At 32.9% G+C, this 15,698-nt stretch overlaps 1 protein-coding gene and 1 long non-coding RNA gene across 2 annotated transcripts; both read right to left on the bottom strand.

The window, feature by feature from the left end:
- Positions 1–353: 353 nt before the first annotated feature.
- LOC123702875 lies at positions 354–8,157 on the bottom strand. The gene is made up of 4 exons (XM_045650709.1): positions 8,116–8,157; positions 6,687–6,834; positions 3,317–3,411; positions 354–439 (listed from the first exon to the last, which is right to left on the bottom strand). The coding sequence occupies exons 1-4, from the start codon at positions 8,147–8,149 to the stop codon at positions 408–410; spliced, it is 309 nt and encodes a 102-aa protein (XP_045506665.1). The 5' UTR covers positions 8,150–8,157; the 3' UTR covers positions 354–407.
- Positions 8,158–8,559: 402 nt separating this feature from the next.
- LOC123702911 lies at positions 8,560–10,575 on the bottom strand. The gene is made up of 2 exons (XR_006752933.1): positions 10,484–10,575; positions 8,560–8,679 (listed from the first exon to the last, which is right to left on the bottom strand). It is a non-coding gene; the product is annotated as an uncharacterized LOC123702911 (long non-coding RNA).
- Between the last annotated feature and the right edge of the window lie 5,123 nt (positions 10,576–15,698).

Below are 15,698 nucleotides of genomic sequence, written 5' to 3'. Positions count from 1 at the left end.
CTCCGACGGGCGCGTAGGTGTGGATTGTCAGAGATGTTACAATTAATTATTGTATTTCAAAACTTTCATAAGGCAAATTAGGGCTTTTCCACCAATAATAATGTGCGAACATGTGTAGCGACGAATGTGTTTTTAAAAACCAATCATTTCGCTTCATTATTGGTGGCAAAGCACCCATTTAAAAAAGACAGAAGACAGAAAACATAAATCAAGGTCAAATTATATTTAAGTCAGGATTATTAATTGTTTATTATTATTAATTTATTTTTATGGGTATTAATAAACTGATATATTCATGAGACTATAACGATGAAGAAATATATTAATTCACCACAATTTATTATGTTCCCTGCACATTAAATCACGAACGAATTTTGTGGGCAGAAAAATGTCTCTTTAGAAAGTTTTCAACATCGCTCGCGTTTTATCATACTCCATTCTGAAACAAAAAAAAAATCCTTTTAAAACCCATTATGAGATTCGCTTTTAATATTTATCACTGTAAAGCAACTCATCGTGGAATGAGTAGTTTCTTTTATTTTAAAATATTATGTGCACGTAAAATATGTACAAATTATATTGTTATAATATCATGTTTAATAATTGTGCGATGTAGGGTACCTACTAGGATTGATTGAAAACCCTCACACACACACATGCACACAAACACATACTAAAGCGCATCACACACGGTGAAGATACTATAATATTTTATGTTAAGATTATCTAATATAAAATATTACAGTATCTTAAGGTATCCGGTATCAGCGTTCTGACCATCATTTTTCTTTTTGTCATTGCGTACTAAGACCCCTGTAGAACCGCCATCCTGTTATAAATGACCCGAAACACTGACACAAAATTTTGGGTCATTTGTAACAGGAAAGGAGCGTGAAGTTTTTTCGTTACGAAATTTCTCGATTCGATCCCCGCGCTCAAGGCCCGCCATAGAAGCTATGCAATAGCTTAAAAAAATACATTTGCAGTAGCATTAATCAAACGACGCTCTAAAGATTTCCATTCCTTCATTAACAAAAGTTCCCTACAAACACGAGAAGTGGCTAATTAGAATTCAAAGTTACAAATGCATACTCATATACATATGCTGAAAGTCTTCGAAAAAGGCATCAAAGGACCAAAATTAAACGCAAAAAAACGTACATACGTAACACAAGCTGCAATATGTCAGTGTACTGTTATTTTGATCGGCTTTGAAGCATAAAAAGGCAGTGAAACATGACTGAAACTGTACCGGACAGATTTAAATTCTCGGAACAGTACTTAGGTGAAATTTTTGCTAAGCGCTGACTGAAGATTTTAAGGAAATTGCTGTAAAATGTAGCTTTTTCTAGAAACTCTTTGAGGAACGTTATTGGTTTCTGTTAAGAACGTTATGTTATATGCATGTTTAACTTTTAAATTTTAACTCCTTACACCGTATTTTAACGCTCCATTTATGAAGATATATCCTTTAATATATATAAATCTCGTGTCACAATGTTTGTCCTCAATGGACTCCTAAACCACTTAACCGATTATAATAAAATTCGCACACCATGTGCAGTTCAATCCAACTTGAGAGATAGGATAGGTTTTATCCCGGAAATTCCTCGGGAACGGGAACTATGCGGGTTTTTCTTTGAAAACGCGGGCAAAGCCGCGGGCGGAAAGCTAGTACTATGTATATTATATACGTAATATGTATACTTACCTACCTACATACTTTACATAACTAAAAAAGTATATAGATTATATATTATGTATATAAATAGACATTCTTAAATTATTTTTAGTGGTTATGGATTGATAAATGTAATTCTCTTTTATGAAAAACACAACTGATGAAATCTAGATGTACTTTCACAAAAACATACATCATTTATCACATAGATACCAATCTAACATAGAATATCCGAAGCCTAATCTGACCTTGTCGTTTCTAAGGGCTTTAACCTCTATATGACGTAATATGGAGTAAACAAAAGGAAATTCCTTAGCAAGAAATAAAGGTGACAAAGAACTTTGTAGCAAAGAGGAATAGCGATTGCTTTCTGAAAAGCTGTAAAAAGGATTTAAGGGGGGTTAGGCGGTCAGCGAAAATTCAGCTATTCGGGCCTGAGGTAAGCGGTGAGGGGGTCCGCGTTTAGTATGGAATCAACGTGCTCGAAACTAAAAATCGTAAGCGCCATTCACATTTTTATCAAAAAGTGAATGAAAATATTTAGTATTTTCTAAATCTAAAACAGTCACGAAATCGAGTAGGTATGTAGCTATGTACTTGTGATTTTATACGAATTATTATCGTAAAATACGGTTGTAATGAGCATTTATATGATATTTTAGAGGTAACTTCAGGATTTTTTTTTATCGAGCAAAATTTTTCCAATCGTGTTTTGGAAACAGTCATCCCATCACACATACGTTCTGTAATACATATTAGAAATTTCAGTGCGAAAAAACCTCAATATTTTCAATTATAGCTCATAGAAAACAGTCCATTTTTCCGTGTTCACCTACTAAGGGCCCTTAAAGGACGTTGTTATTGCCTCATACTTTTGATGTATAGATACTTTGTGGAGTATTATTGTTTTGGAGTTATCGTCTTTAGTACTTTGTATAGAACGTTGTCTCATTAACGATAATAAATAATTATACTTATGAACCAAACGTTAGGTTAGAGCTATTTATTTATTCATTTTTGTACACAAAAATACGGACAAATGAAGGTTTTGTGGCTAAAATCCATCAGCTCTACTAGTCCACTTAATAATTTCACAATAGTAAATAAATATATGTAAATTTTACACAGTGCTATTTATGATTGCCAAGCGAAACTAGAATTTATTTATTTTATTGTTAGGTCTCTTTTTATGCAAGGAAGTAAGAAAACTTTGCACTTAAATACATTATCTCATGTCTATTTTATATTCCATTGGTTCTTAGATAATGTAGATCTAATCGGTCTTGTTCTTATAAATTATTCTTCGCGGCATACGGAATGGCAATACTTTCTAAGTCAATTATTTGTTAATACAAGTGTTAAGGAAATTAAATAAAAATATTAACTTTTAATTTTACTTTCATGAAAATGTTTGGTGTTTAATGTGTGACCTACACTGTAAGCTATGAATACAAGACGAAATTTTCTCTTCATAAAACTACGAATAAATTGACTAGTTGTACTGTGTAACTAAGGTTAGGTTAAACTACAGCTTTACAGAGTAACATAGACATAGAGGCATGATTAAGATAGAACATGAAGCCAGAGCAAGCAAAGGTGTTAATATATTTAAATGTATAACTACGTCATCCTTACGTCTCCAGCTGTTACAGTTTTCATACTCGAGTTCACAAAAACTGCCAAATGTTTTATAGTAGCCGTCATAATGCCTTGCACACACTATGTTCCTCCTGAAAATAAATAAATATAGGACACAATCACACAAGAGATTATGTCACATTTTACGGAGCATAGATGATAGAGTTTTACTATTATTTAGATTCTAAAAATCTTAAAACGCACAGTTGCAAATTTTACAATACACAATGAACCAATACACAAATAATAACAAAAAAAGAAAAGCAAAGCAAACTATTTACAGAAAGACCCTTTATGTGCTGCTTATTTTGTGGGTTTGATCCAAAAAAATCAAATAAATTTTCCAAATACACATCTTCCTCCAATAGTACACAAGGCCTATGGCAGATTGTAATTATTCGCGATGACAAATGAAATTACTGGACACAGGTCTGACATAATCTATGATTAATTTGGCAGAGGACTGACAGCTTCACATGCTCTCTGAGGCATGGCGTCAAATAGTCGAGTCTATTTATGCCTATATTATCTTCTCTTAAGCTATGGGATTTTGATGTGATTTGCGAAGTGAATTGCTATTGTATTTTGATGTATTAAAATAGCTATGTCAAACAACATCTATACTATAGATTATAAAGCTGAAGAGTTTGTTTGTTTGTTTGTTTGAACGCGCTAATCTCAGGAACCACTGGTCCGATTTGAAAAATTCTTTCGGTGTTAGAGAGCCCATTTATCGAGGAAGGCGAAGGCTATCATTATGCTTAGACCAACAGGAGCGGAGAAACGCGGGTGAAACCGCGGGGCGCAGCTAGTTCAATATAAATCAATTTAAGAACATGATAGTTTTTGATTTTTTATTGCTTATTTACAGTTAAATGACTACCCACCACAACGTATATGATACGTGACACCTTCCTGATACTGTCGTTAAAGCCAGCACAAACCTGCCGCAGGGATAATCTCGGTTGCACGGTCGGAGCAATTTCAGCGGCTCTCTAAATTGCCCCTGCTTGCCTATAAACATCACAATTAAGGAATGAAGGGTGCAATTCCAATATTGCCCCTGCTGCAGGTATATGCTCACACGTATATAGATGCGGACTACTCAGCCCGCATTATAATATATTATATACGTCGTAGTCGTCGTAGAGTCCTTTAGAAATTAATAATAGTTAATATTATCAGTATTATTATATCTGTGGTATTATATTCAGTTCAACATCAAAAAATGAAAGTATAGAACTAACATTATACTAAACTTAACCCGTCTGTGCATACATTACCGTCTTTACCACAGGGGGCCAGTGCCCAGGGCCCCCCATCGTCTGGGGGCAGCCTGGAGGAGATTTTTGGAGACAATTTTTCTCACATAATATATCTCAAAATATTTTATTAAAAACGCGAACGCGAGCGCGAACGCGAACGCGAACACAAACACAAACACAAACACAAACACAAATTCAAATTCAAATTCAAACTCAAACTCAAACTCAAACTCCAACACCAATTCGAATTCGAACGCGAACGCGAACTAGTACTTGTAGATCATAAAATTATATATACAAAAGCATCAATACATTATTTTCCTAAGGTGTAGCTTCCTATCATTTTCTAAGATAATTATAACGATTTATAAACTCATCCCATCCTTATAATATGCAAACGTTTCTTAAATCACTTCACACCTAAATGATTTTATGATAAAACTTATCGTTTCAGTATAAATCGCGAAATCACCTAATTTTTATTTATTTATAACCTGGAATATGTTTTTTAATTCACGTACCGGAATGACAATTTTGTATTTTATTTTTAGTAATCCTTTGAACAATTTTACTTATTTTCTGCTGGATATGAAATTTTGTAGTTTTAAAGGTCCTAGAATTTAGTGAACTCTGTTCACGTCAGACCATTTCTATACGAATAGATTTGCCTAGGCCTTGAATAAATTAAATTATGTCAATAACGCACGCAATAATTTATTTTGATCAATAAGAAACGGCTACGAAAGAATAATGTGTGCTTGTGTACACACGTAAGAAGTGAAACTTCTTTATAATCTTATTTTTCCAAAAATTATATACCTGTATGCAACTTTACAGAAATACGTCGAATCACGCGTGGTAGGGATAAGAAAAAAATGGCGCGTAACGAAAAAATGTTACACTAAATTTTTTTCCAACCCCGATAAAGGAGTTTCACTTCAAAAAATCCATATGCTAATATTAAAAAGATAAATTTGAAAAAGAGAAAGGTAATTTGAAATTTCGAAATTCTAACAAATTATTTGAAATCTTAAAACTGTTATAGCCATAAACAACTCTTGTTCTGAAAAAGAGCATTTTACTTTTAAAAAAATATACTTAAGTAGCTTTTGCTAACAAAATATAACAAAAAAATTGCGCCTGTGGCGATAATCACAAGAAATTGCGTTGATTTAATTTAACAAATTCATTAGAAATGATTATGTGAAATTACTTTAATCAACGTCGTGGAAAATAAACACCATTTTAAATTTTCATTTTGTTCCCCTCGAAAGGCTTAAAAAATTATCTTATACAAAATTTGGCGCTAAATTTTGGCATCGTATTTCCTTGTTTAGAATACCCCGTATCATTCTCCCTAATTAAGACAAATCTTACGACTCAAGCTAAAATTAGGCCATTCACACTACAGGGCGCGCATTTGAAATATGAATATTAAAAACAATACTAGATATTACCGCCACATGCAACCCTTTCAACCCTTTATCTTTGTTGAATGCTACATTATAATAATCGCAAATACAGTTTAAATATTAAAAACGCTTGGAGACATCAACTAAAGGTAAAAAATATTTTAACCACTTTTTTTTTTTTTTTTGTTATCCGACCCTTTAACCGATTATAACGAAATTTAGCACACATATAGAGGGTATCTTGGATTAACACATAGGATAGGTTTTATACCGGAAATCCCACGGGAACGGGAACTATGCGGGTTTTCCTTTGAAAACGCGGGCGAAGACGCGCGCGAAAAGCTAGTACAGAATATTAAGATAAACTCAAGAAATTTTTGTATTGTCACAGTACCTTTATAAGTGTACTTAACGTAACTTTGAATTAAATCCGTAAATTAAAAGTGGGTTAAATTCGAGACTATGATAAGTGTACAAAGTTTGAACTAGCCTACTCTAGCCGTCCTTTAATAGTGGGCAAAATTCGAATTTAAAGGAGTCGATAACATACAAACATACGGGAGAAGCTAATATAAGCGTGCTAAAAAGTATAGACCATTCGATTCGTTTTAGTGTTAAACTGTATTTTGAATCATGTGATTAATTTTTTTATTAATTTTATAGAACAAAAAAGTAGTAGCAATAACTTACTTATAAGCAGCAGGGCATTCATGAATAAAAACCTTACACCCTTTATCAATAAGGTCTGATTTCCGAAAAACAGAGTTCTTTGGGTAGAAGCGCACACGGCCCGGCTTCGTCATGCTTTTGTTCACGTAGTGGGAGTCAACTGATAAAACTATAATGGAAATTATGTAAAAAATATGATTATTTGGAATTAAATTAAGATGCCGTAGGAAACTATGCGACTACTTTCAATCATTTATGACAATAGGCTCTGAATAGATCATGGGCGTAGCTAGCCATGGGCTCAAGGTGGGGCAACAATAAAAAATAATATGTAACTAGCAACTGTATGCATCAAGTATGTACCCAAAGTTATATCCAGGTCTTCAAATGCCGGCGGCCGTACCGCCGGCATTTGCGAAGGCATTCGCGAAGGCATTCGCGAAGGCATTTGCGAAGGCATTCGCGAAGGCACTCGCGAAGGCATTTGCGAAGGCATTTGTGAAGGCATTCGCGATGGCACTCGCGAAGGCATTTGCGAAGGCATTCGCGATGGCATTCGCGAAGGCATTCGCGAAGGCATTTTTTCTAGTGTAGGCACTAGAAAAAAAAAGTGTAAAGTAAAAAGTATCAGTGAGTTGTAGAACGTGTGACGTCACAACAAAAGTGGAATTGGATAAGTTAGTGGGGTAACTAATTGTGGTACTATACTCATTTTTCTTACAGTTCATGTAACATAGAAGCCTCAGCTATTTTCTTTTTTCATGTGTAATTCGTTATTCGAATTATTCTTATTCAAAACATCTTATTGTTCACCTACCACACCACGAAATAGATCCAAAAATCTTCAGCCATTTGGTCGCTGGGCGTATGACACTTGTTAGTTGTTAGTCAGTCAATTTAGAGGTAAACGGATATTAAGCTTAGTAGTTAGTAGGTACTTCAATTTTTAGATTTGGTTAGGTATCTACCTACCTTCCAGGTCAAAGCTAGAGTGGGGCAAGCGCCCCACCCTGCCCCACCGTGGTTACGCCCATGGAATAGATCCTACTTAATATTATATATGCAAAAGTTTGTGAGGATGTGTGTGTGTGTGTGTGTGTGTGTTTGTTACACTTTCAAGCAAATACTACTGAACCGATTACAATGAAATTTTGCTCACATATAAAGGGTAACTTGGATTAATAAATAGGATAGGTCTCCAACCGGAAATCCCACGGGAACGGGAACTATGCGGGTTTTTCTTTCAAAATACAGGCGAATCCGCGGGCGGAAAGCTAGTAGGTATAATATTTCAAAAATGCTAATAAAGTTTTAATGAAAATTTCAGTAGGTACCAATTTTTGTTTCGTAAATTAATATCACAAGGACACGACATACTTGACAATCTCGCTGTTCTTACAAAAATAAAGATAAAACTGTATGAATATTTAATATAATATTTTTTACTCACATAAAAACGCTATAAGGAATAGAAATCGAAACATAACTTGAAATCAATAAACATAAAACATTATAGACTGAGGTAAATGAAATTTCTAGACGCCTGGAAATTTTTAAACGAAAAATACTATACCTCTACATATTAGAGAAATTAATTTTCTTGTTTCACGCGCAATTTTCTTGGAATCGTTATTTCTTATACAAGTATATTCTAGATGATAAATTTTTATTTATGTTATTTACGATCAGTATTGGAATTTGCGTATTTTAAACTAATGCTAATATTTAGGAATGTATTAAGTAGACTGGTTGTTGATTAAGTTACTTTTATTTCATGAGAGTTTATAAAAATACACATTTAGAGATAACTAATAACTATATTATATTTGTTATATTAAATAAAATAAGTAACTACTTATGTACCAAATGCAGTGGGAAATAATAAAATAATGAATTAAAAGCATTTGTTTAATATTAATTTATGTAACTATTGTGATGGAAAGAAATTCCTCAACATTGCAAAAGAATTCGTCACGGCATCATTTCCACCCTGAGAACCACCTTGTCCAGCACCCTGGAACATTAATTGATATTTATTTTCATATTATTCGTATACCTATTCGACCTTTATGTAATATGATGTATGTAAAACTAGTTTTCCGCCCGTAGTTTCGCCGCGTTTTTAAAGATAAACCCGTTCCCGTTCCCGTGGGATTTCCGGGATAAAACCTATCTATGTTTTAATCCAAGTTACCCTCTATATGTGTGCTTAATTTCATTGTAATCGGTTCAGTAGCGTTAAAGAGTAACAAACATACATACACACACATATAATATCCATCCTAACAAACATTCGCATATTTTATAGTATTAGTAGGATGGGACTAGATGTTTCTTGTGATCAACGAAATTCCTATTCCTAAAAATAATCTTACTTGCCTATTGACTATCTCCAAACACAAACTCGTACCTACTACTAATTATAAAACAACTGCATCGTTTCGTGAAAGAAAGGCAAACCAACAAAAAACATAATTTGAAAGCTCGGTTATAGCGTGACACAAAGACAAACAAACAATTACTCTTTCGATTAGTATATAGTACCTTAGGATAATATTATCAAAGATAATATAATACTAATATTAAAGCAGTGGTGGCTCAGTGGTGAGACCTCGGACTTCGAATCGATAAGTCCGTGGTTCGAGACCAGGAGAGCGCGCAGGAAATAAATTGATTTTTCAATTTATCTGCGCATGTTGTAACATCACCACTGCTCGAACGGTGAAGGAAAACATCGTGAGGAAACCGACATGTCGAAGAATTAAAAAGTTCGACGACATGTGTCATCCGCCAACACGCACTTGGCCAGCGTGGTGGATTATGGCCTGTACCCTCATAGGAGGCCCGTGTCCCAGCAGTGGGAACGTATATGGGCTGATGATGATGATGATGATGAATATCTTAATATATATAAATCTCGTGTCACAATGTTTGTCCTCAATGGACTCCTAAACCACTTAACCGATTATAATAAAATTCGCACACCATGTGCAGTTCGATCCAACTTGAGAGATAGGATAGTTTAAACATGTAGGTACCACGGGCGAAGCCGGGGCGAACCACTAGTAATACTATAGATAGTAAAGATTTGGCAAAGGACAAACGGTTGAAGCTTATAGGAACTGAATACAAAGCCTGAAGACTATTCAGGCATTGTTCAGTAGATCTGGATTCACAGTAATAGTTTTGCCTTATTAATCCAAGCTCTTTACAAATTGTATAAGGTGCTAGGAACAAGCTCAGTGGTGAGCTCTACTATAGAAATTATAACAATTATCATATTTTATTCATAAGAGCTTTTGAAGTTTCATTGTATGGAATCACTACTGCTTATGAGCATTTACAGAATAATTGAAAATCTGCAAATGTGTTGCTAGCTTTTTAATATTATAAATGCGAAAGTAACTCTGTCTGTCTGTCTGTTACTCAATCACGCCTAAGCTACTGAACCAATTTTAATTAAATTTGTTATGGAGATTATTTGATACCCGAGAAAGGACATAGGATAGGTTTTATCCCGGAAATCCCACGGGAACGGGAACTATGCGGGTTTTTCTTTGACTGCGCGGGCGATGCCGCGGGTGGAAAGCTAGTAATAAAAACATTAGAAATGATTATGTAAGGAAAGGTATATAGGTGTTGGTTTAAAACACATACTTATTCTACAAATAATTATTATGGTTCTGGAGAAAATACATAAGATAATAATATAATACTAACGAAGAATGTATTTCGCTTCTTTATAAGAGAAGCGACATTTTTCTTCGCTTATGAAAAACAAAATAAATGGCCAAGATTTAAGGTAAGAGGATACTTACTAAGTTATCACCTAATACACAAGAATTCAGTAATGAAATAACGAATAAAAATATTATAATTTGCTTCATTTTGTACTTTATGTCTACCACGATTAATGTATTTTATGAATATGTAGATTTATAGACATTATTATTATATTACATTTTTTAATGTCTAATAGAAGATTTATAAGTTTGTCATGTGTGTTAGTTTACGGTATGATGCCTAGTATTTTTGGACACTTTATTTGGTAAGAACTTGCAATAAATAAAATATATTATAAATAGAAAAGAAAGTAGTTATCTATGAAGAACAAAATTATTTCAACATAATAATATTTTATGATTAAATAATCTTGGGTGCATATTTTATTCTATGCAAAACCGAAAATCGCTGTTAGTTAAGTAACTACTTATATATTTTTATTAAGAATTCGTGCCGCAATTAAACTCATGATGCATTCACACTGTCACTATTTAGTTTAATAGTTGTTATATCACTTCTACACATTCAATAGACACTTTGCATACCTTACGACACACCACACATCATCTTCTTTTAGTCTTAGATTTAAATATTTCTTCTATAAATAAAATTATTTGTCACGGTGCATTTACATTAAACGAGCGAAATATGCTCGTTCTAACCCCACTTTATCAAATTATTTTAGTGTAAATAGGCGTAGAGTATTATTTCATTGTTCAATGCGTTCGAAAAGATTCTATGCAATGTTCTAATACTGAACAACACTGAAAACGATTTTTCGTTTACACTAAAAGACTACGAAAGAATGCTCTTGCTCTAGCTCTATGTTCGTTATATGTGAGCACCGTGTATTAAGGCACCTACGATAAATAAAGATTAATTTTATTTAAATACGTACATTAACAACAAGACAATAAACACAAACCTCATATAAACTCCTTTATTCAACACTAAATACAAAAATTTACACTTAAGCAACTACTTCAAAAGTACAAAAAAAATAATCCTGCGTGGCTGCTTCCCCGATGACTCTTACAGCGGGGCCTTCTAGATGGAGTAGTTTAATGGATGGATGTAAGTATGTTTTTTAATATTTCACGCGAAAACTTCTAAACGAATTTTCATGATACTTGATAGTTATACGTATTTACTAAAATAACACATAACCTATAGAAATACCTTTTGTTCGTGGGTGAAGCCGTGCGAAGCAGTTAGTTTGAAATATAACTCTTAAGGTTCTTTTCCACCAATAATGTGCGAGGATGCGTAGCGAGGAATGTGTTTGTACAGAACCAATCATATTATCGCTTTATTTAGTTTGAAGTTTGAAGCGTTATGCGTTAGAAGCGCTACTATTGCTTATTTATCGCACATTGGAAAAGCACCCTTATTCTAGCATAGCATTATTATTCTAAATATCGAAATGTACTGCGACATTTCGATATTTAGCATGAAATATAACTGACAATATTTGCACTCAGACTGCACAATGTTGTCACTAAATAAACGTTGATAATTGTAAATTGCACGGGATTATTTATTCATTGGACGCTAATGATTGTATACTGAATAACCGATAACACCGTGGTGGTAGTAAATACAAGATTAATGTTTATTGAAATCAATCAAATGGACTGTCGATTTATAAACTATTGCAAATGCACTTATGTCATTGAAATGATTTTTATACTGTAAAATATTAAATAATACTTAAGTTTATCTTGCTTGTTTATATCTTGGTGGCTTTTTACATTTCCTTACCCTGTCAAAAACAAAAGGAAAGGGGGCGTAAAGATAAAATGGGGGTTAATTTAAAACTTTTTACATTGATTTAATTAAACGCTCTACATTTAAAATATTTTTTTAATAGTTATATTTTTAACGTTGCGAATTGTATCTGATACGTATAAGAAAATAGATTATGTATTTCAATGTAAAACCCTGTGCGTATAGTGATAGTTATGAAAACATGTAAGTTAAAGTTGTATATTAAATTTTAAGAAGAGAAATTTCGTTGACTAGGAGAATCACTTACTATTATGATACAAGGAAGGTTTTCCATATTTCGTTTTTGTATGTAATGTTTAAAAGTATAGTATATTAACCTTAATTTCTTTAGTAAATAATTTGACTCAAACTCAAACTAAAAACTCAAACTCATTTAGTAACTAAAAATCTATTTTTAGAATTATAATTCAGAGTTTCCATGCATAATTTTATAGCATTCATGACGTGAAATATATATATTATACTTATAGTAGAGCCATTTTAATAGGCAACATTTGACAGTTCAACAAAATTCAACAACGTAACCTAGTAACGACGACATGATATTTCGTTTTGTTAGAACTGCACATTTGCTTAACTTTTTACAATTACGATTACATATTTATAATAATAATGACCGATACAAGTAATTTTAGGATTTGATTTTACTGATAAACCATTCTAAACATAATAAACAATTTCTGATTTAAAGAACTGACGTCGCTACAATTTTGTGTCAATTAACTTTTTTTCTTTTTAAATACCAGAGACGTTACTCTAAAAATCGAAATCTGACATCTAGAATCGAATGCATTGATTACTTCGGAATAAAAATTATCATAAATTATTGACATGTGTTTCAAATTCGATTGACAAATGTTTTAAGCCCGTATCGATTAATTCACGTTAATCGATGTTTTTAAGCAGGTTACCACCCTATGAAGATAAAATTGATAGACGTCAAATGTTGCCTATTAAATTGGCTCGACTATAAAATAAGAATTTATAGGAAAGCGCGGGAAACTTCGAACGAGGCGGGAGCGTGTTTTAAATTTTAATTTTAAATTAAACTTAATTTTATGATCAGAGGAGTAATTTGTTGTAAATATTATAGTATTTAGTGTAAATAGTTATAGTTTTATATTATATTGGTAAGTTTTATTGTTAATATTATTTTTAATAGGTACTTATGTAAATTGTATATTTCAATTGAGTCTCCTTCATAGAAATCTATGAAGGATCCTCCTGATCCTTTGAATGAGGGATCAGGTCTGGGACCTGGTCCCTCCGTCGCTAGCTATGTAACAATATGTAGCAATGATGATAATTTCGATAAAGATCTACTTGATTGGGAACAAGAAGGTAATAGAAAAAGGAAGCGTGGTAAAAATATAAATACTATTAATAGCCTAGAGAATTTAGATAGTGGTCGCCAGAGTGTTAACTCTAATAGCAACTCTATATCAGCTAAGGAAAATGTTTCAATTGATTTACAGTCTAATTCTTTAATTAGAAATATATATACTGAACATGACTCTTATCCATTTGTTGTTCATGTACAAAGATGTGAATCATCACCTGGTGATGGTTCTACGTTGCATCCAATTACATTTGGCAATTTTTTGAAAAAAAATAGTTTTAAAAATATTGTAGCAGGCAGTGTCAAAAGAATAGGCAGGAATAGATGCGTTGTTGCTTTTTCAACTGCTCATGATGCTAACACATTTATTAATAATAAAGCCTTAGAAACATTCAATCTAAGAGCAAAAATACCATCCTTCCATGTTTCTCGGATAGGCTTAGTAAGAGGCATTCCATCAGAATGGTCTCCGGAAGAAATTAAAGAAAATATAGTTGTTCCTAATGGATGTGGCTCTATAATAAAAGTACGCAGAATTAATTATAAAGTTATTATTGATGGTACAGTTACATGGAAGCCTTCACAATCTGTAATATTAACTTTTGATGGGCAAACACTCCCGTCAAGAATATTTATTTGTTATAATTCTTTACCTGTAGAGCTATATATATTTCCAACCATTCAGTGTTATAATTGCTGTAGGTATGGTCACACAAAATCAATTTGTAGATCCAAGCCCCGTTGCTATAAATGCGGGCAAGATCATAGTGGTGAAACTTGCAATGTTGAAGAGGATGGTGCATCATGTATAATGTGTTCTGGTTTACATTTTGCAAATAATAAAAACTGTCCTGAATATAATCGTCAGAAACTAATTAAACTTACTATGGCTCAGAAGAACTTGTCATATGGAGAGGCACTTAAATTACACCCACAGGTAAAAAAACCTTATGCCGAAGTGCTTAACAATTCAACATTGCAAGTCTCACCAAAGCATAGTTTACAAAATTCAAATATAAATACATCTCATAAAAAGACTGTTTTTAAAAAACAACGTTCGCCACCTAAAAGTAGCCAAGGCTATGATAGAGCTGCTCATGAAGCTTTAATTAAAGAATGTCAAATGCCTACACCTGACAATGGGTGTGCCTACAAGATATCTCCATCTAATGATACTCAAAATGGTGCTATAATGGAAATTTTACTCGCTTTAATCAATTTATTACAACAAAGTAAGACATTAAGACCGTCCAACGTTGCTTTACTTAATAAAATTATTAATAACACAATAAAAAACAATGGCTTCGAACATAATACATTGGAATTGCAGGAGCATTCTTCCTAAAAAATCTGAATTAATTCATATCATTAATAAATATACCCCATTAGTAATCTCACTAAACGAGACTTGGTTAAAATCATATTTAAATTTTCGTATTCCCGGTTACATTTGTTTGAGGGATGATAGAACTGACGGATACGGCGGTGTTGCAATTTTAGTTAAAAATACTCTTACTTTCAAAAAATTACAACTTTTCCAACATACCGATAAAAGTTTCAATATTGTCGGAATAAGACTTAATAATACGATTTCCATTGTTTCCATTTATATTCCTCAGTTTTCGAATTTAATTAAGCATGATATACAACATATTTTTTCCACACTTGAAGAACCCTATATTATCTTAGGTGATTTTAATTGCCATCACCAATCTTGGGGATGTAGTATATCGAATTCAAATGGAGTACAATTACTAGAGCTGATCGACAATAACAATTTATGTGTAATAAATTCAGGGGAGCCGACACGACGCACTCATGTGGATGAGAACTTGAGTGCAGTAGATCTAACAATTTGTACATCGGATGTAGCTTCATGTTCATCTTGGAGTCCCTTACCGTATACGTTTGGTAGTGACCATTTTCCTATTTTAATTACTTTGCCGTTCAAAAATAATCGAAATTATAAACAAAGTTCACGTTTCAAATATAGACTGCAAAATGTAGATTGGGACAAATATAAAAATACAATTGAAAATGAAGTAAGGAAACTTCCTGATGTAAATATCACTAATGGAATAAAATGCTCGGAAGCGTTGGCAAAAACGATTTTGCAAGTTGCT

This window comes from Colias croceus, chromosome 24, assembly GCF_905220415.1.
Source record: "Colias croceus chromosome 24, ilColCroc2.1".
Taxonomy (NCBI): Eukaryota; Metazoa; Arthropoda; class Insecta; order Lepidoptera; family Pieridae; genus Colias; species Colias croceus.
This window is presented reverse-complemented; position numbering and strand designations above follow the sequence as displayed.

Excerpts from the sequence above, each read along its gene's own strand:
- LOC123702875 (XM_045650709.1), bottom strand. The coding sequence starts at position 8,149 with ATGTTTCGATTTCTATTCCTTATAGCGTTTTTAT. Across the intron at positions 3,412-6,686 it reads GAATGCCCTGCTGCTTATAA|GAGGAACATAGTGTGTGCAA; the intron begins GTAAGTTATTGC and ends ATTTATTTTCAG. Across the intron at positions 440-3,316 it reads AAACTGTAACAGCTGGAGAC|AATGGAGTATGATAAAACGC; the intron begins GTAAGGATGACG and ends TTTTTGTTTCAG.